The sequence below is a fragment of the Suricata suricatta genome, chromosome 14, assembly GCF_006229205.1.
Source record: "Suricata suricatta isolate VVHF042 chromosome 14, meerkat_22Aug2017_6uvM2_HiC, whole genome shotgun sequence".
In the NCBI taxonomy this organism is placed as follows: Eukaryota; Metazoa; Chordata; class Mammalia; order Carnivora; family Herpestidae; genus Suricata; species Suricata suricatta.
In genome coordinates this window covers 58,164,077-58,191,319 of record NC_043713.1, presented here as the reverse complement: position 1 = coordinate 58,191,319, position 27,243 = coordinate 58,164,077, and the positions used below count along the sequence as shown (strand labels likewise).

Genomic DNA, 27,243 nt, shown 5'->3' with positions numbered 1-27,243 from the left:
GCATTCGCACTTTAGGACATGTGATTTTCTTGTCAGAAAAGAATACTTACACATTTCTCATGAATCCAGAAATCAGTGAGAACCATTTATCCAAATGTTTATCCAAAACTTTTATTTGTTCTTGACGCAGATGTATTTTTATGAAAGATGTTTGGATTCATGAAAGCTTAGATGTCTCGAGACAGCCAGAAAATTCTGTGCCAGATGGAGAAATCCCATGTGTCAGAGTGGACCCATTCTCCCTGTATTTCCACCCTGGATCCTTGCTCCAATAACACCTCCTCATGGTCTGCGTTTTCCTTTGAGGACAGCGTCCAGAAACGCCCAGTTAGATGCCATCTGTTGGTTTCCACACTCCATTGCCACATGATTAGTAAGACTTATAGGGATGGGGGAGAGGGGATTACCATGTTAAAATAAAACATTGCAATGTGTGTGTGGACTGCTTTGAACATCATCTTTGTTTTCCAGATATATTTAGAGTTGGTGGGATACAGAATGGCTCTTTTATTATTGTGAAAGCTTTCCCTTCAACCAGGAATCATAGGTCTTATATTAATCCAGTCATGTTTACAAGGCGTGTGAGAAGCCCCACTGAGGATGCTCTGACCCCAGCCTCTCTTGCAGGCATCCTTGGTACTGGGCACTGCTGAGTTACCCAGTGGGCTGCCACAGCACTGTGGCACCATCACGGACTGTTCAGGATGGCGGGATGGACATCACAGACATTGGGCATGGTGTCCGCTACTACTCTAAGCAGATGACCAGGTCTGTCGTGTCTGCACAAATGGGCAACTGGAGGCTCCAGAAGGCTTCTTTCTGAGTCCAAGATCCACTTGGATTTTAAAATGCTTGCCCAAGGAACAACTTTCTGATCCTGACCATCAACAGCTACTACCCAGGAAGAGAGAAGTCTAGTTCCAGCAGGCCAGGGAAGTCTAGAAGAGCCATCCTTTATTTACTTACTTCTTTCACCAAGCCTAGTATTTACAAGTGGACCTAGCTGCTACTGACTTACTAACCCTTATGTGTGTTAACATGACACAAGCAAGACAAGATGTGATACATGTGGGCGATACAGCAAGTGACAGGCATACATCTAATTGTGTTGATAATTTGCGAATAAATTATACTGGCCATTCTCTGAAATGATTTATAGTATATCAGAAAGTGATATGACCACATGAATGTCACCTTGTCCCTAAGACATATATACATACACATACATTATATACATGTCAATACCTAATTTGGATGGGTGTATGTGTGTGTGTATAGACTTTTTAAAAGTGTGAGTAGCAAGGACGAGGTGAATGGCTGTGAATTAAATGGCTATAAATCTATCACTTTTATGGTAAATCATGGAGGTACCCTTTAGCAGTGAAAATAGTTTTCCACATAATTTTATTATATCCTTTAAAGATAGCATTAGTATTAATTAAATAGATCCACAGGTAAAATGTATTCTGTGGGAGTATTTTTGACATCTTTGTTTATTAAACTTGGCAGACATTAAGTTAGTATTTTCATTTGAGTAAACCCCTCGGTATGCACCACAACTTAAAATATATACTAAAGATAAAGCACTTTGGTACTCCATGCTATCCTTATAACTTATCACCATACTGAATACTACAGCATTTCATAAAGTTAATTTTTAAATATAAGTATGACTCTTGACCTTGATCATGGTTTCCACGCTCACTTTCAGTTGCATCCAGGCTTTCAGTGACTTCCTATTTCCTCCATCCATCTCTATTAGCAATAGCACTTGGTGTTCAGACAGCACCATTTGTAATAATCCAAAGTAATGGGCAGACATGCCTCATGGAGCTTCCCAGCATCTTTGAGGAAGACGCTCACAGACTCTGTAGAAGGTGACCTGGGACTGCCACATGGCCAAGGCAACAGCAGGACAGAAATTGAGTCAAGCTGGCATGTCCGATGAGAAAGTGGGTTTCACACAAGCCCAGGGTCTAGGGCAGCCCCAGTGAGTGTGCCTCCACTTCACTCTCTCAACAGCTGGGTGCGGTCTCCGAATAGTCATCTTTGAAGGTAGCCAAGATGGCAGAGGGAAGATGTCTGCTTGCCCCTAAGCAGACAGAGCATGAGCCAGGATGATGGCCGGCCCCACGAAGAAGAAACTGTGGAATGAACAGGCACTTTCTATCATTAAGGTGGCACTTAACACACCGTGACTATCCCGGATGTCCCTATTCGTTTGTGCTGCTTTTGATATTTGCTCAACCGCCCTTGTCAACTGAGCAGTAATAAGGCAGCACGCGTTCCGCAACCACCCAGAAACCGAGTCTCCCTTCCCCACCAGTTAAAACAATGATACTTTAAATTATGTTGAAACTTTAATTACAGATGCTTTTCTATTCAACATCTGAAAGCTTGGATTCCCTCCTTTTGTTGCATAAAGGCTGTCAAGGTGGTTAAGCTAAACCCTGTGCCATTCTCCTATGTACATATCTACACCCAAGTCCCTTCTTTATTAATGAAAGTTGTCTTGATTGCAGTTCCAAACCAACTCCACACTGGATTCCCAGGTCGTAAAGCAGTTTCAAGGGAGGACAGGAAGTGACTGCGGTATAGTGGCAAAAAACGCTGTAGCTTGATATCCATTTAACTTGGAAACATAACAATTACGAGGAAGAAAAGAAGATGACTTAGCTGTCACCCTGTGCCCTCTACCACACACACTAGCTTGACACTCTCTGTGGTCTTAAAGTGCAATTACTCTTGAGAAGATGCCCAGGCCTGGGATCCCATGGACAGAGTTCAAAGCAGGAACTTCAAACAGCGCTGCTCAGGACTGGGAGGGAGGGGCCTGGGCAGCAGAAAAGGAGTCACAGTTCTCGGCCATTCAAGTGCATCACAAGAAGTGTCCTTTCTTTTTGTAAAGAAATCTGTAAATTATAAGGAATCCTGGTTTGGAAAAATATATAACTTTTTAACGACTTCTATCTGAGGATGTTCCACTGAAGCAGAGTCAAAAGGCCGGCGAGTGCGGCAAGGAGCAGGGGACAGGCGCTCCTCCCTGGCGCCCGGCTCCCATACTGGTGACCCTGGTGGTCCTCGGAGAAGTCCTCAGCTCTGGGTGCAGAAGACGCACACTGGACCAAGGGCATCTGATAGGAGGTGGCTCTCTTCTCAGGCCTGTCCGGGCTGGACCCATCACTGGGCCTCTGGCCGTTGAACAGCAAATAACGGCCGCGGGCATCCTGTTCCATTTTGAAGATCTCATATTCGGTGTGAGGTAGCTTGATCCCCAGTGCCACACAGCCATTGGTGTGGGTCACGTCCTGCTGGACGCCAACCTGCCAGGAGCCCTCTGCCCCACACTCATTCCCATTGAAGACGTTGAGGAGCGAGGCTGTGGCCGCATCCATGGGGGTGACCTTCATGTGGTTCACTGAGAAAGAGAGAGGACAGGGTGGTGACTCTAAGGGGGGGCGTGCGGTAATGAAAGCACTCTGTGCGCACAGGCCATCTGCTCTAAACCCAACCCTGCACAGTGACTGCTCTAAACCCAACCCTGCACAGAGTGACTGCTCTAAACCCAACCCTGCACAGCCACCCGCCTGTCGCAGCCTCCCTAAAAGCACCCCCCCAGTGCAAATACTTCAGTGTGTCGATATGAATGCCCATCACATCGAATATACGGCAGGCAGACAGCATTTGGTGTATAAATGCAGTGTCCAGACTGTGGTTGGCTGACCGTTAATGTGAAATCAAACTGTTACACTGAGGGTCTCCAAGGAGTTGTCTTTAGTGACACTAACTCTTTGGGATTGACAAAATACTCAACACAAAGTGGAATTTTGTTTTTATGAAAAGGTATTGAGGTTTTTCGTTTTGGTGTCATGTCAAATAGCTATACGGATTAGCAGTTTTGGAAATTAATACTGGCCCACAGATCAGGCAACAAAAATAAAATAGGCTGTAACCAAGGAAAATATGAGTAAATGCATTAAATAAAAATCCCAGTGCTTAGAGAGGACTGTTTCTGAAGGATCCCAGGAGAATATACTTTATGTATACCATGGCAGCTTTGGGGTGGAATCAGACAAAGATGGTTGTTCTCCTGGCCACATCTAGCAAAGGTCCATCATTCCTGGAGGAAATCTTTCTAAGTGGAGGGTTAAGATCCCCTAGGACTTATCTGGGTTAGCAGAAATACTTAATATTAAATAGACTGAACTGTGGAATGCTAACCTAGAAGGGGCCGCACCCAGTTTCTGGGCCACCTCTCTTTTATTTGTCAATGACATGACTGACGACATCTTTAAAAGATGTACAAGCTTAAAAAGAAATTCTAGAAATAAAGGCCACAAGACCTCCCTTGCTGATAACAGCCTGGTGAATTTCACCCCTTGCCTTCCTTGCTTAGGTAATCCTTCCAAATCTCAAGCCTCCCTCCTCCAAGCACATGACAACTCTCAAGTGCATGACAAAGTCAGTGCTGGAATGGACAACTCTGAGCGCCTGCGGTGTAAGTAACACCCACTCTTTATTGCCCAGTCAAGAAAGCACACGTGACATTATCACTGGGGCAGCTCACAGTCACCATGAGCTGTGCACAAGAAAGGAAACAGGCAGACTTGAGGTTTCATTCCTAGAAACACACTCCTGGGCCACGTCTGACACCATGCCCAGCAGCGTGGGCACTCCAGCACTGTGGCCCATGAACTGAGCCACCCCTGTTGGCCCCATTCTGAGCAGAGAGGACCTCAGAGGCTGTTGTGAATGATGAACTTGAAGCAGAAAGTACTCCCTATTCTCTCCCCAACACCCCTAGCAGAAGAAAAGCCCTTTCCCTCAGGCTCTGCCTAGATGAAAATATCCCCAAACGGCTCAGTTTCTCACCCATTGGGCTGCTACTTTGGGAGTCGAGGCGGGAGCCCTACCTTTGAACACAAACTCAGTTCCTCCCATGACCCTGGAGGAGTGCACACCCCGGCTGTAGCGGCCCTTGGCGTAGATGGTGAAGGTGGGGTGCTTGCAGACGGGGTCGGAGTAGTGGTAGTAATGCCCTTCCCAGGTGTTATTGTTGTCATGGAAGATGAAGTGGCGCGTGAGGAAGAGGACTTCGGGCCGCACTTCGCAGCGCTGGCTCACCCACTCGCCGTGCAGCCCAACCGTCAGGTCAGCCTTGGGGGGCAGGAGGGGCGGGCGGTGCTCATCTGACCGGTGGATGATGCGGCAGGCTATGCAGGCATGGTCGTGGTTCTGGAGCCAAGAAACAAGCACACAGAGAGACCTTTGTCTTCATGGCAGAGCGCACACATGCTTCCTTCAAACAAGGCTTGCCAGTGGGGCTGGGCAAGGCACCCCAGGCACCATTACTAGTCACCTGGGTATGGAAGACACACCTGGAGCAATGCCCTGGGCACAGACAGGAGGGTCATGGTGGGTAGGTGTGTGCATGTGTGCGCTCAAGAGTGCACCTGTGAGCACTGACATCAGGGACCTGTCTCTTTCAGCTGTGATGTGTACTCTCTTTAGAATCCTATTGTATGTCAAGGACACTTGACTTCAGAAAGGCGAGCCTCACCTCATACCCACTGGGATGGCTGCTATGAAAAAAATCTGAACATAATAGTGTTGACAAGGATGTGGAGAAATTGGAACCCTTGTGCACTGCTGGTGGGAATGAAAAATGGGGTGGTGGCTGTGGAAAAGAACTACCATAGGATCCAGCAACCCCACCTCTGGTTTATAATCCAGAGAACTGAGACCAGGGTCTCGAAAAGATAGCTGTTCATCCATGTTCATAGCAGCATTATTCACACGGCCAAATGATGAAAGCAACCCAATGCACATTGATAGGTGAAAGGATAAATAAGACTTGGTCACATACACAACGAAACATTATTCAATCCTGAAAAGGAAGGCAACTCTGAGCCATGCTGCAACATAGATGCACCCTGAGGACATGACGCTAAATGAAATAAGCCAGACAAAAAAGCACAAATAACTGCACAATTCACTTATATGAGGGACCCAGAGTGATCAAATTCAGAGACAAATCAGAACAGTGGTTGCCAGGGGCTGGGGGCAGGGGCAGGGAGTTAGCGTTTGATGGGGACAGTGCTTTAGTTCAGGAAGATGAAAAAGCTCTGTGGATGGATGGAGGGAGATAGCTGCATAATGGTGTGAATGTACCTACTGCTACTAAACTGCACACCCTAAAATGGTTAAGACAGTTATGTGTGTATTTGACAATTAGATTATTTTTCACTAAAAACATTTATGAGATACACAAAATAATAATCATAAAAAAGGATAACATTCCAATTGCTGAAATGACAAAGGAAGCTGTGTTGTAAAGCAGGAGTCCTTTCAAAGGACACCATAAAGGAGGCAGACGGAAAGAGGGCAAGAGCAGCGGCCTCTGAAAAGTCAGCACGCACACCTGTCATCCATTTGTGTCTGCTGGCCCTGAGGTTTGAAGGTTTATGGGCTCTTAATTTGCTTCCTGCTTTATAGCTTTAAGCCATTTAATTAGTGCTAGATAGCTGCAGCTCTTTCAGGAGGGCCTCCCTGTTACATCTGCTTCATAACACTAACAGAGCCTCCAGGACAAAGGCCGTCTGTCTAGGGTTGTGGCTTAAGAAAACCTCCAGCAAGTTGAGGTGACAAGAGATGGCCAGCCACATAAAAAATGCTGTTTGCCTAGACAGCTCAGGGCTCCCCCCAAAATGCCATGGTCGAGAAGACAGGAGAGCTGGGTTCTTGACCATATGTGCCATTGCCTGGCTTTCTGACCTAAGTCAAGGTATACCTGTGTGCCAGGGGCTGCCTGCCCTTGGACGTGGGGAGCGTCTCTCCAGAATTCTCCCTCCCACACTGGCTGTGGCAAAGCTGATGGAAGCATGAAGCAAATCCATTCAGTGCTGTAGCAGGAGGGTGACAGTTGTGGCCTGCTGTCAGGGGCCAGCTCCCGGACACTGGCCTGGGGCTCCCCCTGCCACGATGCTCATGGTCTGCGGTTGCTCACCGGTGTGGCCCCAGACCCTGGCAGGCAATCCCAAGTGGGCACATATGTGTTTCCCAGAGTCAGGAATCAAAACTCCCAAGCCCTTTCATTTCCAGCACTGACTTGGTGTGACGTTGCTAGGCTTGTTTGGTTAAGTGCTCAGATACCTCAGAGAGTGGGGGAGCTGCCATCCCTCCACTGCCTCCTCCAAGGCGAACTCAAGGCTCACTAACTTGTCGCTGTGCTCATTAGATGAGCCTAGAGATGTAACTGAGGAGAGAGAAGGCTTCCTTTGCTAACACCAATTGTGGCTGTGGGCAGCCACAGAGATGAAGGACAAGTCCTCACTGTGTTGAGGTCCCAATGCATCTGTTGGCTGATGGTTGCCTATGATGGACTCTGGGGGCATACTGGAGAAAGTGTGCTGCCCTCCACAAGCTATGCAGAGCGAAAGGAGAGGGAAGAGCACACAGCCCATTATGGCTGTCCCTCATGCACTGAGGATGTTTTGGCCAGGTCCTGAGAACCATGGGCCAGCCTCATGCTTCCAGCAGTGACTGCCGCTGAGCCCCCGGGGACCTTGGGCAAGTTACAAATCTCTGTTTCAACATCCTAATGTATAAAATGGGGGTCATTACACTTGCATAACTGCTGCAAGAAGTAAGCAGTAGATTAAGATGGCTCCCACTCAGTGCACCCAGAATCACTTTGAGGAGAAGCTTCTCAGATGAGGCACAGGGAGTTGCATCGCATGCATGCATGGCACTTGATAGGAAGACTAAATAAAGGCACATGTCCCACTATAGGTACAAACACAGGTTAGGATGAATAAGATAATAGCACCACCGAATGCAAACTGGTGTAGCCACTCCAGACAACAGTATGGAGGTTCCTCAAAACATGAAAAATAGAACTACCTTACAATCCAACAATTGCACTACTACATATTTACCTAAAGGATACAAAAATACAGACTTAAAGGGATTCATGCACGCTAATATTCCTAGCAGCAGTATCAACAATAGCCAAAATATGGAGAGAGTCCAAATGTCTGACTGATGAATGGGTAAAGAAAATGGGGTATATCTATACAATAGAATATTAATAAAAAAGAATGAAATCTTGTCATTTGCAACGATGTAGATGGAGCTAGAATGTATTACACTAAGCAAAATAAGTCAATCAGAGAAAGACAAATACACGTGGAATTTAAGAAACAAAACAAATGAACATATGGGAAGCGGGGGAAAAGGAGGAGAGAAGGAAATAGATCACTAAAGACTCTTAATGACAGAACAAACTGAGGGTTGATGGAGGGAGGTGGGTGGGAGATGGGCTAGATGGGTGATGGGTATTAAGGAGGGCACTTGGTGTGATGAGCATGGGGTACTGTATGTAAGTGATGAATCACTGAATTCTACTCCTGAAACCAATATTGTACTGTATGCTAAATAAAATTTAAATAAAAAAATAAAATAAACATAAATAAATAAAATAAAGCACCACCAAATTCAGTAACTTTGTCATCATGTATTTTCTTAGTCAAATATTAGGAGGTGAAAAATTCAAATTTCTTACCCTAGACTGGGCTTTGATACTCAAAGTCTGGGATGGAAAGTTAATATGATGTCTGTAACACATATGAAGAGGAAGCAGCCTCTTAACTGCTCGCAAGTGTCATCATGATCAGCACCTTTATCAAACCATCCCCCTGCTGTCCCTGGTCTCCTGCCCCCACCCCACACAGTCTGAGTAAAACCAGCCCAGTGCTCAGATCCACGTCCCTGAGATTTCACAGCAGTGTTCTGGTGCCCGTGCCTATTAACAAGGATGCCGAGCTGTGCAGGGGATGGCCCTGGGAAGAAAGAGGAGCGCCCAGGAGCACACACCAGGCAGCTTCCACATCACCCATGAGGAGCGACTACTCTGTGCTACTCCCCTCACCAGCCGGCAGCCTGCTTACTACTCCCCTGCAGATCCTGAACCCTTAAAATTGGTTTGCTATCTGTAATTTGGGGATTTAAAGCCATTTTTTTGTGTGTGTGGCCACTTCATTTCTGGCCATTCTAAGATAGGAGTCTCATTCCCTGACAAGATCTGTCTCCTCAGATACCACTATCAATGTGGGAACCTTCCAGAAAGCTTCCTGGGTGTGGCGGAGAGTAAGGGATCCTAGTTCCACAAGAGCTGCCACTAGCATAGTATCAGGGGTCAAGTGCTCTTTTGATCAGAACAGGAACAGGCTTGGTAACAGGAGCGGGGTGGGGGGCATTCCAGAAAGATGCTATGGTAGCACCTGGAGTTTACTTAGCATTTGTAAGAATAATGGGGCAGGGTCCTGACCTTTGAGATGGGGACCTGGCTGAAATATTTCTGTTTGGCAACAGGGAAAGGCAGGCCACAAGCAATAGAAGCTTGCCATCCAGAAGTTGGTCTGTGAGAATTTTGGAGCACAGTGGGAAGAACCTAGCCCTTGGGTATTTGTGTTCCCAAATTCTTAAAGTGGTAAAATATACATAACATACAACTTGCCACCTTAACCATTTTTAGTGCACGGTTCCGTGGTCCTAAGTATATTCATCACTACCATCCAGTTCCAGTACTTTGTCATCCTCCCAAATTGAAACTCTGTACCCAATAGACACCAACTCCACATTGGCTCAGTCCCAGCCCTCAAGAATCACCATTCTTTCTGTCTACCCTAGGTCCCTCACACATGTGAAAACACACAGAATTTCTTGTTTTTGTGACTGGTTTATTTCACTTAGCATGATGTCCTCAAGGTTTATCCACATTGTACCATATTGCAGAATTTCCTTCCTTTTCAAGGCCAAATAATATTTCAGTGTATGTATGAACCACACTTTGTTTATCCATTCATCTGTTGATGAACACTCCGTTTTTTGGACCCTGTGTATAATGATGCTGTGAGCACAGGTGTACCATCTATTTACAACTCCGCTTTCAGTTACTCCAGGCATGCACTCAGAAGTGAAATTTTTGGATCACACTGTAATTCTATGTTTAACTTTCAGAGGAACCACCATACTGTTTTCCACAGCAGCTGCGCCATCTTACATCCCCACCCACAGGACATAAGGGTTCCAATTTCTCCACATCCTTGCCAACAACTGTTTTTTTTTTTTCTTTTTGATAACTGACATCTAAGGGGTATGGTGTGCTGTAGTTTTGATTTGCGCTCTCCTAATGGGAGTGATGCTGAGCATCGTTTCGTGTGCTTACGGCTATTTGTGTATCTTCTTGGGAGACATGTCTATTAAATCCTCTGCCCATTTTTTAATCGGGTTGCTTTTCTGGTTATTGTGGCTAGTAACTTTTTATAACAACTCATGAGTAGGCATTAAGAATCCAAAGATGTCACAAACAGGGGTGGGATTTTTGGCCTCTCTGTGGATATTATCACCAATGGGACAGTTTTAGCCATGGTTAGATAAAGAGGAAACTGCTCTGTTTTATGGACATATTTTTAGATTTTTGTGCTCTTACTTCCCACCATCCTCAGCTTGAATAAAACCCAAAAGGCTTATAGGAATAATGATGGGGAAGCAGAAATTAAGGCCTGTATATTGTATTGCCTCTAAAGTTTCTTTTTCAGGATGCTTTTCTTAAATAGCAGTTCTTCAAAACTACTAAATGAGAAAAAGAGTTTTTTGACATGAAGTCATGTGTAGTATGCAATATCATTTGCTTTATGGAATTTCTCTCCTTTCTGGTCCACACTCTGATACAGGCGTCTCCTCTGAGAAGCTGGCAGTTTGTAGGCTCTCCCACTGGGCTTCTTTCTACATCATTCCTTTCCCAGAGTCTTAGAAAGGGCTGCTTTGAAGTCTGGGTTTCTATACACAGAAGATCTGAAGGTTAAAGCAAAGGGACCAGGATGTGTCTCCTTGTTGCTACTCTTTATACCAACCATAAATAGTTTTAATTCTGAAGGAGGAGGGAAGAAAAAAGATCCCGATGTAATTAATTTCTTAAAGAAATCAAACTTATTCCAATAATGAAAAATCAGTCTTCAACATCATATGCGAGCGCTGTTCCAGGCAAAGAGTGGGGTTTTGCCTAACGCCCTGGCAACACGTTGGATAAAGGCAGCTCGCGTGTACAGGACATCTGATTCTGAGGAAGCTCAAGTGCACCATCCCCTTAGCTTCACGACCTCTCAAAGAGACCATGGGGACACTTTACAGATGAGGCCACCAAGGCACAGAGAGATAGAATAACATGGCCCTGATGACTTGACAAGCCAAAAGTAGATCGGAAACAGTTTGGTCTTGGGCCTTGCTGAGTGCTACGCCCTGGCCCCAGGCTGCCTTTATCCAGGCTGAAGTCCTGCAAAGAACAGATGTCTCCCTATTGAGGACTCTGGTCCCTGGTAAAGGTCTTCTCTGGCCGATGACTAATAGGGATTCTCCAGTGCTCTCTCATTCCCTGCCAATATTTATTTCTGGAGAGAGTTGGTCCGTCAACAACATTTGCTGACAGTATCCACTTGTTTCCAGAGTCTTCTCATAATGGAAGAAATTACTTGATATCATCTTGCTGTGAACAGATCAACTAGAAATTGAGGATGAATAAAACATTTCTTGGGCTCAAATTTTTGCTCAAAGAGGAGGAAAAATGGGAACAGATGATGGAAAGTCTCCTTCACAGAGTTTTCTTCCATGGGATAAGAAACATACTCATTTTCTCAGAAAGGAACCTGCCAGTGACTGAAGTTGAAAGCTTTTTCTTTTATTACCCCAAATCTCCACACATTTTATTAAATTTCTATTATAGGTATTCCTAGACAGACAGACTTCCCAGGGCCTCTCCATTTCACTTGAGAACAACTTCATCAAAATCTTTGAAGCTAAGACTAAAGTACTCTCTCTTTCTCCTACTTCCCTTCCCATGACATCTGGGGGAGCATGGAGGGTATGATAAAGGTTCGAGAGTGGCAGACTGATTGCTTGAATGTGGTCACCCGCTATTTAACAATATGATTAGAGTAGGCCAGTGTTCATCACAAATGAGAGCTGACCACCTTGTGGAATGGGCCTCACCAGGTACTTTTCATATCTGGGAACCCATGAATTTACGAACTGGGGCTCATTTTGACCACCTCAATGAATCATGATGATTCTTTCAGGAGGAAGCAAGGGGAATAGCCATGGTCACACCTGTTGTGTCTCTCAAACAGTAGCTTTATGGGGCGCCTGGGTGGCTCAGTCAGTTAAGCATCCGACTTCAGCTTAGGTCATGATCTCGCAGTCTGTGAGTTCAAGCCCTGCATCAGGCTCTGTGCTGACAGCTCAGAGGTCAGAGCCTACTTCAGATTCTGTGTCCCCCCCACCTCTCTCTGCCCCTTCCCTGCTCATCCTCTGTCTTACTCTCAAAAATAAATAAAACATAAAAAAAACTTTTAAAACAGTAGCTTTATGGGCTGCTGATGGTACCCATGAAGGGATGGGGGGATAGAAGGTGGATGGAAGAACACAAGACAGGTAGGCTGCTGACTCCTCACGGATCACATCTGTCGCCCAAGGCAAAAGTCAAAACTCTACACTGTCTGCATCCTGGAGTTGAGAAGAGGTACTCGGGGTGGAGGGGTGGGGGTCCCTGGGAGCAACCCTTCATTTTCTAGAACAGGGCTCTCTAAGAAGCTTAGAATCTGAAAAGTTAACTCACAAAGGCCTTCAATCTTTGCAAAACATCAGCACATCACTCAAAAGGTAATTTTGCCCCCACCTCGCCTACACATACATACCATGTACAGACTCAACAGCCAGATATAAAAGACCATAAGAAGCTGGTTCTTGAAAACAAATGACTTTAAATATGTTTCAGAAGAAATTTTCTCATAGATGCTTTTATTGGTTTCTTCCATTCCTATCAATTTAAATTCATTTAAATAGTTGAAATAGATTTGTTTTAATAATTAAATCTGCTATAAATCCAGTAGACCCTGAGGTCTGCCCCACCCCCCCTTCCCACAGAATGGGGCTTCCTACAGACTTTCTGGACGGCTGGTTTCCGGCATGCCCAGGCTCTCCCTCTGTCCTCTGGGCTCTCTTGCCTTTTAAGGGATGAAATGTTTACCACTTGTACCGTCCCTGACAACAAGTATTTCCTGGTCTGCTAACTCCTTAAATAAAGCAACCTTGCATGTCTGTTTATCTGCTGAAATACTCTGGAGTCAAGAAATATAATGAACTGTTTCTGCAATAAAAGTGTATGCCAGCAGCTGTGTGGCTGAGTAATTGTATGGCACTTCATACTCTGGCCCAAATAAAAGGTCCACACAGGTAACCCTTTCGGAGTCAAGGCTCCATCACCAAACCCCAATCATCGGCTCTGTCTTCCCTTACAATGTGCAACGTTTGCTGCTTTGTAGTACACGCCCAGCCCCGTAGAGCTGGGCCATACTTATCTTTAGGATTCATCCTTAATGCGAGACAGGCTTTCCTGGGCCATGACTCCTTGCGCTCTCAGAGCCTCTACCCCCTTTTCCCTTCCCTGTCACCTTCATGAACTCCCTCTCCTTTCCCTACACTGGCAGAAAGAGAAGAAACATGAGTTCTTCCTCAACCACCTTCCAGGGCTCCTTCTACTGTTAGTTCTGGGACACCCACTCACCCACCCACCTGGGGTCCCTGCCAAGCACATGCCTGAGGAGGGGCCATTTCCCACAGCACAGCCATCTCCTGGAGCTGACCTGAGACGTGCACTGCCTGTGGCCCTGGTCCACGGTCCCTATGAGGTCACAGATAGCAGGAAGTCTGCGTATTTCTCACATACTATGAAAAGGCTTGGGAAAGCAAGCTCCTTCAAAAACAAAGGCCCGTTCACAGTCTAGAAGTTTCTATAGAATTCAGGAGACAAAGCACAGGGGTATTTCCTTCTTCATTTTCCGTGCTCAGCTACTCTTTAAAATACTTTGGTGCCTGTCCTCCGACATGCTCTGCACGTGCTGGGGCAGAAGATCTGAGATCCATGCTTGGGGAGAGCTGTCTGGTTTCAGACAACCTCTTTGATTTACGACCCTGTGGCTAAATCAGTGCAGGATTTTGGCAAAAGACCAGTTCCATTTGCTTACAAGTCTGATCCTGAAGCTCTGGTGTTTCCCGGGCAATCATTTGCTTTTAATTACTATTTGATTCTACCACTGAAAGAATTCGGCTGGCTAACCCTTCAACTGCAGAAAAATCTAGGCAGAGGGTGACAGCTGTCCTGATGGTAAGCTCAATTCAGGCAAAACATCTTCTTTCAGGGTTATTTTATGCAGTCTTCATTTCTTGTAGTGAAGGGTAGCCAATTTCATCCTGAAAGAATCCTCCCGGCACACCTGATTCTCTTCAAAGGCAATGCATTTGCCAAGGGACTCTGAACCTCACAGCAAAGCTGTATAAAGCTTAGAAAAACAAGTTGATTTAAAGTTTCTATTTTTACATGGTGTCCCGTTTCCAGAGGGGCTGAGACTAGTGGTTTCAAACTCAATTTAGCATTTAAACTAATTTTCAGCCAGGTCTCTATGGACCAGCAATTAGGGGGAGGCAAAGAGTTCAAAGAGGCGGGTGGCGGGGGGAGTGTGGTCTCTCCGGATGTGCTCCCAGCCCTCCTCCCTCCCGTTCCCAGCGGGTGAGGTGACCCGCCACTAGCCAGCAGGCAGGGAGCACCTGGGGCTTTGCCTGTGCCGAGTCTGGAAAGGCACCAATGGCCAAGTCCATTTATTCTTCTGGTGGCTGTCCTGGGGAAGGATCTAAAAACTTCCTGAGGACCTGGCGGCATGCTGCAGGCCAAGACGTTCCACGCCAGGGACAACAAGAGAAGAACGGGCCCTTTCAGCTCCCAGAGCCACACAGACCTCACTGGCCTTCAGAGGACGCCTCTGGCAATGTGGGCTGGCAGTCAGGGTGGTGGACAGCGCACACCCACCCGGGACGCCTGCCTGGGTCCTCCTCCCAGCCCTGCTGCCATCTTTAGCTGTGGCCACAGCACTCCTCGGAGCCTCAGAGGCCTAACTTACCTAATTCATTTTAATTTTGTATGGTGATTCTGTTTAGATAATATGGGTTCATAGCGCAAACTGCAAAAGGTACAAAAAGGTATACAGTGTTGAGGCTCTGCCTAACTGTTCTCCAACTGTTCCCTTCCCCAGAGACCATCATTTTGTTTCTCTCCTCCCCTTCCAGAAATACTGCCTCCTTTGTACGCTTAATTTATTCTTCCCTCATTATTAGTTCTATACAATGGTATCATACTGTTCATACTATTCTATACTTCTTCATCTTCCTCCCCTGACCCCTCCTTCTCTTTTTTTTTTTTAATACTTAACAGTATGCCCAAGGTTCTTTCTACCTTTAAAATTTCCTAAATCTGGGCATTAGGCTGGGGGTTTAAAGGATCTACCTCTTAAGTATCTGGGTAAATGTCCTCACAATTGCCTTAGCAGGGGAGGGAGGAGAAAATGGAAGGAGGTGCTTCATAGTGAGTCATCATTAAACATCTGGAGGCCCATGGTCAATGTCATCCCTCTAGGAGAGACCTGCCCAGAAGGACTACCTACTCCAGGAATGGGGAGAAAGGAGCTTTGGTGAAGGGCCCTTTCCAGATGGGAGGCAGCATTCTGCACACTGATCCAATTGATTCTTCTAGTCTTATCACTTTATAGAGGAAAAATGAAGGCTTCAAAAGGTCAGATGACACCAACACCCCACAGCTGATGACCACAGGAGAAGAGGGTTCCAGGACTGGCTACCATTTTCGAAGTCCATATTCTTGTCAATTTATCCAGACAGTGTTTTTTTAAAAAAAAAAAAAAAAAGCATGTCTCCCACTTTTTTGTTTATAAAAATCCTGAGGTCAGCCTTACAACTATCATCCTTAGTCCCTGTGCCAATGGTAATACTCACAGTCAAGACATTTTTCCTTCAAGAACCACAAGTGTGTGCCTTTGCCTGCCCAACAGACAGGCCTTGTTCAGTGAGTCAACTGACAGCATGAGAAATTCCTCCTACAGGCCTGGGGAGGAGTAGGAGAAAATCCTCCTGAGCTGAAAGTCTTGGGAATACCGATTTTTACCTGTCGGGCCTCCTGATGAGGCATGCCACAAGTACCACAGGGAGTTCAGAGTGAGGGGACAGAGGTAAGAAGAGAAAGGTGTTAGGGCTAATCTTTTTTTTCAGTCCTAAAAAGAGCCTCCATGGGCTGACAAAAAGGAATCTGAACATGAGGGTGTGCAAAAAATCAGCCCATGGTCAGGTGCAGACAGAAGAGCGACCAGATTCCAAACTGGGCAGCTCCATGGATGCACCTGCCTCTTCCTGCAGGAATTCAGCCTCCTCCCTCAGACTCCTCCTCCATATTCAGACCCTGCCTCTTGGCTGTTTGCTGCTTAGCAGTGTCTTTACTGGAAGGTGAACAGGCCACGAAAAGAATTCTGTGCATAGATCTTCATAAAGCTTCAGGGTAGGACCCAGTTAGCGCTCTTGGCTTCTATAAGGTTTCCGGATTATCTGTGGGCCATTTTTATTCATGATTTTCTTACCTCTCGTTACCACAGATAATTTAAACGTTGGCTAGACTGTACTCAAAGAAAGCCAAATGTTCGGACGAAAGCTCCTCCCCCCGCTGTTCTCTCACACCAGAGATGTCAAGAGAAGAGCTACTCGTAGGGCACCCTGGTGGCTCAGTTGGTTAAATGACCAACTCTTGATTTCAGCTCATGTAATGATTTCAGTCCCAGCGTTTGAGCCCCACTTTGGGCCCTGGGCTGACAGCACGGAGCCTGCTTGGGATTCTCTCTCCCTCCCTCCCTCCCTCCCTCCCTCCCTCTCCCTCTTCCTCTCTCTCTCTCTCTTCTCTCTCTCGCCATACATGTGCTCTCTCTCTCTCCCTCTCTCTCAAAACAAATAGACATTAAAAATAAAAAGGAGGGAAGAAGAGTTTAGCAGCAGTGCTCACCACTGACTCTGGATGATGCTTCTACCTGGAAGGCTCCCACAATGGGGGCGAGCCCAGGACTCCTAAAAATCTACCCGGAAACCATGCCCTTGCCCAGGCGCCACCTTTGGCGCACTATCCTCTGGATGCCCTCTGGATGCCATTGCGGGATGTACGTTTGGGTGGGGCTTCAGCTCCTCAGCTCCTCCCCCATCCTGAGGGGTGCTGGGGGATCCCGGGCAGAAACTGGAATGAAGGCAGGCAGGAAAGGCCACCCTCTCCCTCACTGCCCTAACTCACTTCTTCCTCCACAGCACATTTGGAACCTTACGGCAGGACACAGTCAAGCTGTGAGCCCAGGGAGTGCTGGGTCTGGGGCCATGGGCCTTCAGTTTGGCTTCACCTCATACGTGGGGACAGTCCCTGGTGAGGCGCATCTAGAGGAAGCAGCCTCCGCCAAGTGGGCTTCCTCAGCAGATTTCCCACAATTATAATAAAGGCGATTTTCATGACAGGAGCTCACAATAACACAGATAAACAGAAGATAATACCAAGTGGTCTTTGGCAGGGAAAGTACTCTGGGATATCTCTACCAGTCATAAATAAGCTCAAAGGACTGAAGAAAAAAAAGATTAAAAATAATGAATAAACTATCAAACAAAAGTCAAATGGGGCCCCTCATTTAGAAAGTCATTGTTCTAGAGAGGATTCCACAGAAGCCAATCTGATGCAGGGGAGCACTGGAGAAATCTTCCTTCTCTGCACCCCCCTTCCCTGCCTCGAGCTTCCCCAACTTCTACAGTGGAAACGATCATGTTACAGGCTGACATGGATTCTGAGCCCATGGGAAGGAAATGCTTTGTGAATTCCAAATATAATTACTGGACTATCATTCAAGAAAAGAACATTATAAGGTTTTAATTGTTTCCTGCCCCCCTCCATCCTCCCTTGTGATTACAGTGACTTTACATTTCACTTAGTCCAATGGAAAGAATGTGGGGTCTGGAGAAAGAGGGCTGGGTTCAAGTTCCAGTGCAGAACCTCACTAACTGGGAGATCTTGGGCAAAAGACAATCCCTTGAATCTCTGCTGCCTTTCCCCTCAGCCTAATAGGGTGGTGAGATCTGCCTCGAGGGGCTGAGGGGTCCTCCTGAAGACTGAGAGCAGTAATGTGGACAGGAGGCCACAAGCTCTCCAGCCTTACAGCAGCCCTGTCACTTTCCCTCAGGCACCGCTCAGCCTCCTCCAGGGCTGCGATCCCTGCAGTCATGGTCTCTCCCAAGTATGGTACAACATCTCCAATTTCCTTTTATGCTTTTCTCTTAGAATCAAAGAAGATATTCCTGGAGTGTTAGAGCTGAAAAGAGCCTTAGGAATCTTCTGGAACAACCACCTCAGGCACCCTGAGCACACTAACAACCCCACTACCACTGCCCGTGTCATTAGGAAAACCACAGCCCCTGACTGGCAGAGCAAGGTGGTGGCTCAGCCAGGTCTTCTGATTCCACCGCCTGTCCCTTCCCACGCAGCCCCCCACAACTCCCCCATGATGCTGGGTGCTTCCTCTCGTGGGGCACTTTGGACCCCACTGACCGTCTCCCCTCTGGTCACTCATCTTAATAAAGAACAAACAAGCCCGCAGGCCCTGGGGGCAGTCAGCTGCGGGGTACCTTGGCATTCTGCAGTGGGGGCTGGTAACTGGATGGCCGGTAGAACATCCTCTGCGAGGCGTCGGTGTGGATGTCCCCGAGGAAGAGCTCCTCCACCAGGCGGTCCAGGTTGTGCTGGAGGTACTGCTTCTCCACGCGGATGAGCTGCAGCTCATGCATGGCGAAGTTCACAGCCTTGGTGCACTCGCAGCCATTCTCTTCCCGCCACAGGTCGTAGGGCACGTCCTGCACCCAGGGGCCCCCAACGGGCATGAAGCCAGGGCAAGTGCGGTTCACCAGCTGGCTGAGCCTCTCGGCGACAGCCTCTGTGTGGCAGACGACCTGCACGTTGTGCAGCTGGTAGTCAGCCTCGGTGCCCCCTCGGATGATCCAGGAGGCCTGGCGCAGGCGCACCTTGCCCCGGATGACAAGGGTGTAGGTGGGGCTCGTGCACCGGTTGCCGCCATAATAGAACTGGTAGGCCTTGAAGGTGTTGTTATGGTAGAATCTATAGGACCTTGTGATGAATTCTGGGCCCGACCTCACTTCACAGCTGAAGGAGAAAGGGGGAAGGAAGGCATTTTAAAGCTCAAAGGCATGAGGAACAGATTTGTTACACTGTCGAGAAATTATGTCATGACAACAAACATTTACTTTGGGCCAGACACTACTCTCTGCCTTCAGAGCCACCAATTCATTGAACCCTCACAACCACCTATGAGTACAGTAATACTGTTTCCATCTTACAGCTGGGGAAACCAAGGCACAAGAGATTAGGAAATGATCCCCAGGCCACATAACCAGCCAGTAGCAGAAGCAGAGTAGGCATCCAGGCCATCTGGCCACAGGTCAGTGTTCCTCATCTCTCTACACCACATTGTTTCATTTGTTTTATGAACAAGCCAGGAGATCCCAAACCTGCCACCCTCACTTCCATCTGGGGGCCTGACTTCAGAGAAGTGTCTTCCTTTCGGGTGGGACCAGGGAAGAGTGCAGTGCTGGCCTATGAAGGAAGTGTCCTTATGCTAGTTCAAAAAGAGGTGATTTCCTGAACAATTCCCTCTCGCGGACCCTGTCTAGAGCAGGCAGGTGCTGGATGTCTGTCATGTTGAAATGGAATCCAGTCTGGGGAGAAGTCACTTAGAGGCACTTGCACATTCACCCTCCCATCCAGTGAAAATTAATTTTCCCTCTCCTGGAAAAACAAAGGGTCCATTAGTGAAAGCAAAGCTAACATAACAACGGATATAAGGGTTCCTTTCGTTTGTGCTGACAAAATGACAATGATAAAATGTTTTTTTGCTTTGGCTTTAGATAAACGCTAGATTCCTAGGCCAGAAATACTTGGACAAGGTCTACAGGGTGCACATGGCTCACAGGAACTGATCACCACTGTACATGTGGCCAGTTCCTGTCTCTGCACCACAGCGCACACCAGAGACGTCTGGGAGGGTTTCTTCAACACATCCGCCAAAGAGCCGAAGACTCTGTTCTCTGTAACCCTCCGCTAGATCCCACTCTGTTAAATCATGACTTACATCTCATCAGTTTTGGCCTTATAAATCTGCTCAAATCTGTGGTGTGTGTGTGTGTGTGTGTGTGTGTGTGTAAAACAACGTACTACCAGAACTCACTATAATATATGCCATATATCCACATAGCATGTTGTATCTATAATATTTACTATATACTATTTACAGTAATTTTGGTTTGAGCAGACTCAGCATTGTTAAATCAAGCAGTGGGGCTCAAATCTCAAAAGCCTGTGATTCTCAAAATTGCTAATATTTCTTTTTGTCAGCTCACACGCTGGTGAGAGGTTAACATTACTCTAGGTGGGCACTTCCCTCTGGGAAAGGCAGTCAGTGGACATCCAATGAGGGCACAGGCACAGATGGCACTCAGAGGAACCCTGCAGTGTCAGTGAGAAGGCCTGGAAGGAGCAGCAAGGCTCCTCCCCCTGCGAAGATGGCTCCCTTTGGTGTGAGCGGTAATTGTAGTTTAACTGCTCATCTGAGCACTGATGGAGGTGTGCCTTGGGGGGCTCCAGAGCTTGGCTCTCAGAGTATCAAGTCCTCCACACTCCACTGACCCACCACCTCTCTCACTGAGGCCTTCTCACCTCTAGATGTACCTGCTGCAACCGTCTTTTAATTGGTCAACTTCATATCATTTTTTCTACCACTAGCCAGGCTGCCTCCTATGAAAGTTGAATCATGTCTCAAATGTGGTCTTTGCTGCAAACTCGTCAAAGACCTTCCAGTCCTCTTGGATGGTTAAGTCCAGTTCAGACAGATGTGCTCTGGGGCTGGCCCTGCCCTCCTCAGGAGCCTCATCTGGAGCTGTTCTCCCCAGATCCCTACACCCAGGTTTACTACACTTCGACTACAGGGACGCTGGGTCAGTTGTTTCTCCAACTTAGCCTTTGCCAGTTCTTCCAGATGGAAAGCTCTTCCCTGGGTCTTTGCACAGCTAACAACATCCCAGCTCAAGTGTCCTCTCCTTTGGTAGCCTTTCCTCACCCCACCCCCATCCTAAAATAAGGTCCCTGGTATTCCCCTTTAGCACCTGTTGTTTTTTTCCCTCTTCATAGTACTTCTTTGTATGTTTATTTGAAAAATTCCAGAAGACAGGGACCATGTCTTGTTTTGTTCACTGCTATGCACACAAAATCTAGACTAGTGCTTGGCGCACAGTAAATAATTGTGCACTCAAATAAATATTTGTTTGAATAAAATGACAAATTATTAAAAGCACATCACATTCAGGTTGTGCAAATATCTATCATCTCCTTATTTTAAGAAACCTCATCTTGAGAAAAAAATAAAACCTCTGGGTCTTCATCATCTTATAAAATTCCTTTTTTCTCCTCTCTGTGTGCATTTGATCCCTCCCCAAGGTACCTGGAGGCTGCAAGGGAGAAGTGATTAGATCCCAGAGTGAGCCTTGTTAATTCTCAACAATTTAATGGGTAGGGGAAAAAACTGCAGGTCTGCCTCTAGGCTATTTTTAAAAGCTCTAATGGAAGATAAGCCAGAGCTCAAACTGGGATAAATCTCAGCTCTGCAGCCTGGAAAAGAGTCCAAGAACTATGCCCTGGCTAGTAGAGGTAGCCTGAGTATTTTTTCACGTACTCTTAGAACCCTGAAGCTGTATATTAAATTACCAGAATATGGCTAGAATATTTAGATCATCAGAAGCTTGCAAGTCATGTTTCAGGGTTGGTGAAACACAGACTCCTAATTTTACTTGCTAATGGTTTCTTTCTATACAGGAGTGGTCCCACAGAGTTTGGTAAACAAGGACCCATTCACTCACACCCCTTGGTTAACAGTGGTACATCTCTGTTTTAGCTAAGATTTCTACAGTACTCAGCTCTGTTTCTTTACCAACCAGAGTTTCAAAGTGTTGCTTGGCTTTTAGTTAGAACTTAGATAACACCTACACCATTGCAGATAGGATAAAGTCTCTCTGCATCTGAGAAACCCTAAGAAAAGCCTTCCATAGACGTGTGCTCTCTGGTCCCTCCCTGCCCTGGTCCAGCCCTGGCCCTCTTACCCAGTGGACACCCAGTGGCCCTCGATCGCTGGTGGCATCTGTACAGTGATCCTGGCGCCATTGTGGAGATGTTTGAGCATGTGATGGCACTGTGATTCCTTGAAAGCCCTCCAGGCACTTTTCTCTAAGGACCTGGGATGGGATCTGCTATCTGGATGAAGGAGGGCAGAACCCTCTCCCAGCCCTGAAAGAGAAAAGTGGAAGTTTGCTGAAAGGACAACCTGCAGCAGACAGGAAGGAGTCAGGCTGAGGAACAGGAAATCACTGCAAGTGGGAACTACAGTCCTACCCCGCCATGTTTATCACTGTCTGTTCTCATGGAGTTCATGTCTCAAAGTGGGATGTGTCCCTGGAGACCATTTCCCAAGAGGGAAAGCAGAGGCCCACGGAGTTAACACCAACTCGCAGAAGGTCTCTTGGCTAGTTCCTGGCAAAGCCTGAGCTCAACTCCATGTATCTGTGAGGCAGCAAATAAGGTCATGCATCCAAATGAGCCGCTTATAGTGCAAACAAATGTAACAGGGACTGAAGAGAGAAAGGAACATGTCCCAGGGGAGGAGAAGTAAGAAAGGGGCTGTGCAGGGACACATTTAGGTGAGGAGGGGGAAGAGTGTGGAGATCAGCCTCAGTGGAAAGAGAAAGGGAGTTCTGATGTCCCATCCGACATGTGCTCCCTGGCTTGGCTCCCAGCTGCTCCCACCAAGCCTTTTAGCTTCTAGTTCTGTCTGTCTCTATGAGGCTGCCCATCAGTGGGGTGCGAGTCATCCTACCCACCCTACAGTGGGGAGGTGTGGGACACTTTCCCCAGTTACATTCTCACTCCAACTCTTCACACCCACATAGTCGGTGACAATATAGGGTTCTAGTAAGAGTAACTACAAGAGGACTGTACATTTTTATTTCCCACAGATACAGGAATATTAGGATTGAATATGCAAAATAACCACCGGCCCCACATTCAGAATAAAGCAATGCTGGCAAATGGAGTTATAATCTGAGAACCCACTGTTTCCTTTGAGATTCATTCCTGAAGTAATTAACATGTCAGTATGACTTCATTGTGGACCTACTAAGTATTCAGCACCTTGTGAGCAAAAAAAAACCCAAAAACCCCAAAACACTAGTTAGACAAAAGTATGAAAACAAAATACAAATACACACAAAATAAACAAAATGCACCTGTTAGAATTCTCCCTGTGAGGGGGCAATTATGTATTTTTTAATCTACACCTTCATAGAGAAACTTTAATAACTTCATAGAGAAACTATGGCTTACAAGAGTTCATTTAAAAATGAAATGTTAGACCCAGAATATGGTGACTTACAGCAACATGATGAAAATCTACTGGAGAAACTCAGACCTACAGGTTGATAACATTCAGATATTTGTAAAATATTCAGATACTTGCCATGATTCAGAGGGCTGAACAAATCCTTCGTGGAAAACCTTTGGTGCTGAGAAGCCAGCAGACCCCAAGTGAGAACCCTGGGATTTTTCCTCTGAGCAACATGCTGGCCTTGGGCTGGGGTAGTAGTTTAGGATTATTCTTATGTATCTTAAATGAAGCAAATGGGAAAGGAGGCAGAGATACCTATGGGTACAATCCAATTAAATGCACTATATGACAAATACGAAGAAAGATTCTAAAATGAGATGACGGTACTGTGTTCAAATGACATGCAACCTCACCACCAACTCTGTTTAGCCCAGCCAGAATGAGAGAAACACTAAAATCCGAAATCCATATTGGGTGGTGTCAATGCTTGAGGCTGTTCCTCGAGGACCTTCTTTCCCGTGGCCCCTGCTTCTGGGGAGGAAGGAAGAGTGACATTTCTGGGTACTCTCTCCACCTCCCTCACTCACCCTTCCCCAGTGAAGCCCTGTGCAGGATGGAGAAGGTAGCAAGTGTGCGTGACCATGCCATTTTTCTCCTTCTCTTTGCCAAACTGGCCTGTTTTCAAAATACAGTTCACCGTTGGGCAACATGTTATATGTTTTATGTACTGTATTCTTACAATAAAGTAATCTAGGAAAAGAAAATGTTATCAAGAAAATCGTAAGGAAGGGAAAATACATTTATAGCAATGTACGGTCTTTATTAAAAAAAATAATAATCCACATGTAAGTGGACCCACTCAGTTCAAACATGTGTTGTTCAGGGGTCAGCGGCACATGGATTTCGATCAGCCCCCACCCTCACCATGTAGTAAGGACCCCACCCCTTCTGATGCTTGACTGTGGCACGAGGCCAGGTGGAAAGTCTGAAAAATTCAGGGGTGAACAGGTAGTAATCCTATCCTGGATATCACCTATACTGTATCTTCCAAATTTTTATCACAATCCTCATGTTTTCATCCCCGTCCTTCTGAGACCTCTACTGATCTGTCAGTTGGCTTTGAACTAGAGGAGAGAGAGGGGACACTATGGACTATACCCCCTACCAATCTCGAGTTGTAATTATCCCGATTATGAGAAGCATTTTCTGAACTCCCTGTTTGTTAGGCAACCAAGAAATTAAAGACAGTACAGTTGTCTGGCGGGTCAACGGACACGTGATCAATTACAATGTTAATTCAAATTACAAAGCAGTGGGCATTGTTGGGGAAAGCTCTGCTTTAAATGTGACACTAAACACTTAGTAAAGAACCATCATCTCGCCATCAACCAAGCTTTGTTCTAAAATTCGATTTGTTAAGCCTCTTTACACCCTGCAACTGTTTTCCCATAAAGATGATAGAAGCCAGGAGGATAGTGGATATGGGCGAAATCTCCAGGCTGCGAGAGTCAGAAACTGATCTGCCACATAAAGGATTTCACTGAATCTAAGACTTCAAGGATTGTTAAGATACATCATTATTTTACTACCATTGACAAAACACTTGAATTTAAAGAAGGGTATGATGCCTGAACAATAGTCCTGAGATACCCTTGAATCACTCACAGCAGCATCTGCTGGTCTGACATTGCTTTTATCTGTTCAGAGAGATTTGACAATGCCTCTGGCCTTCGGCTGCAATGTTTCACATGTGACAGACAATGTGCTTGCTTTGCATGGATCTCAAAAGCAAAACAGGAACAGAGTCACATCTTTTCGTGGGTATCTTTCTTTCCAGGTAATTGATTACTGCTAACATGAGAAAATATGGAATTGCACTTATTCTTCCAGTGATAAATATTTGCCTCATTAATGTCACACTAACACTCTGCTGCTCCAATATGAGGACATTCCAATTTTCACAGTGGTTTTTCTCTTCAGCATGAAGAGTGTAACTTATCAGTGAGTTATGGAGAAAATAACCATGCATGTCTGGCTCAAACGTTCACTCTATTTTCAAAATCAACCTATCTGCAACTAATCCATAGACATGGAGTCACAAGGACACACATAAAGGAAGTGATGGGATGACAGTGTGAGCTGCTGCTCCAGGTTCACGGAGGCAAAGGCCCTATCACCCCCTCATGACTGATGCCTGCAGGCTGACAGGAACCAGAGCCCCCATCGACCATAAGGTGTACATCGACAGCTGAGATCTTAAAATGGGAAGAAAATGTGTATCTTACAACTGATGAAACACACCATTGGCACTGTGACCTTAGACAAATGATTTAACCTCTCCAAGCTTCCGTGTACTCATCTGTAAAGAGGGGATAACATTACCCATCTCTTAGGGTTGGTCTCAGGATTATCTGAGACTATCTTCCTTTGCACAGGCACATTGTTCTCATTAAATGTCTTATTCTTTTAGGGGCGCCTGGGTGGCTCAGTCGGTTGAGTTTCCGACTTCGGCTCAGGTCATGATCTCAGAGTTCGTGGGTTTGAGCCCTGCATCAAGCTCTGTGCTAACAGCTTGGAGCCTGCTTCCGAGTCTGTGTGTCACTCTCTCTCTGCCCTTCCCCTGCTCATGATCTGTCTCTGTCTCTCAAAAATAAACAAATGTTAAAAAAGAATTAAATGTGTTATTCTTTTAAAAAATGATTAGACTCTTAGACTGCCCTGAAAAAGTCTTTCCTAACTAATAGAACAGTTAAAATAATGGTAAAAGTCAACCAGAGCCAGGCTCCCGCTGAGCTCTGAGAATGACATGGGGCTCCCGGCAAGTTAATCGGTAACTCTGATGCAGAAGAGGGTGGGACCCAAAGCACTGGGCTCCGTGTTTGTTGACAAGTTCTACTCAGTTTAACAAATACCTACGTACTCTTACTTTGTATAATTTTAGGAGCTGGAAGCATGACTAAGAATGAAGATAAGTTTTTCTGATCTTGAGGCTCTTAAGGACTCATTGGCCTGGATGTCAAAGAACAAGGGCGGAGATGATGAAGGAGGGCTCTGGGAAGGAAGCTCGGAGTTCAAAGGCAGAGGAAGAGGGAGTGGTGGTCAGGATTTGCATGGGTTGTTCATAAGGCCAGTCACACAGGAAGGGAGCCTACAGTGATGCTTTTTAACTGAGAGTGGAAGAAATAAAATCCCAGAACCACCAACACGCAAACCATTTGAAAGGAGACAAAAGATCATTAAATCACTCGGTTTCTAGAGACACATCTCCACTTGGCCATCGCTCTTATCAGACAATGAGTAAAGCTCACAGACTTGGCAAGGCTGCCGGGAAAAGAGCAGTAGTGTGAGCAGCCAGATGGAGAACTCTACAGTTAGCATGGCTCCTCAGCACACAGTGAGTTAGGGTTTGCACTTGTGGCTGATGCTATATTCTTAGCATAGAAAAAATAAAATTGGTTCTCTTCCTGTGTTTGCCCTTTGAAGTACCCACCACCTCCATTACTGTTAGGGAGCAAAATTAAATGGGTCATGTGAAAGTAGGAGCTGCTGTCTGGTAGGAGAAACCGCCTTCAGTCTGCAGTCAACTGCCCTGAGGGAGTTTCAGTTGGGCCAGAAATCAGACTGCAAATGGGCTTGTAGAGAGACTCAGAACAGAGAGAGCAGGCTCTAAATTGATCCTTGGAGAGTTCATCCATGTCTTGAAGGCTGAACTGAAGTGGTCTAGGCAGACTAGCATATCCAAACATATAGAAGTGGGCAGGAGGGGTTCACATAGGAGAAACTGGGGATGGGCTTGGGGAGGGTAAACCACAGAGCAGCCCATGACAGAAGA

The 27,243-nt window shown here is 46.3% G+C and overlaps 1 protein-coding gene across 1 annotated transcript in view; it reads right to left on the bottom strand.

The window, feature by feature from the left end:
• Nucleotides 1–1,387: 1,387 nt before the first annotated feature.
• Nucleotides 1,388–27,243, bottom strand: part of APCDD1 (APC down-regulated 1) — a 33,791-nt gene continuing 7,935 nt past the window's right edge. The window contains exons 2-5 of the mRNA XM_029922016.1: nucleotides 22,135–22,318; nucleotides 18,598–19,129; nucleotides 4,914–5,235; nucleotides 1,388–3,418 (exon numbers count right to left, since the gene is read on the bottom strand). Coding sequence (XP_029777876.1) covers nucleotides 2,967–3,418; nucleotides 4,914–5,235; nucleotides 18,598–19,129; nucleotides 22,135–22,318 — 1,490 coding nt within the window. The 3' untranslated portion in view covers nucleotides 1,388–2,966. The remainder of the gene's footprint in view (nucleotides 3,419–4,913; nucleotides 5,236–18,597; nucleotides 19,130–22,134; nucleotides 22,319–27,243) is intronic.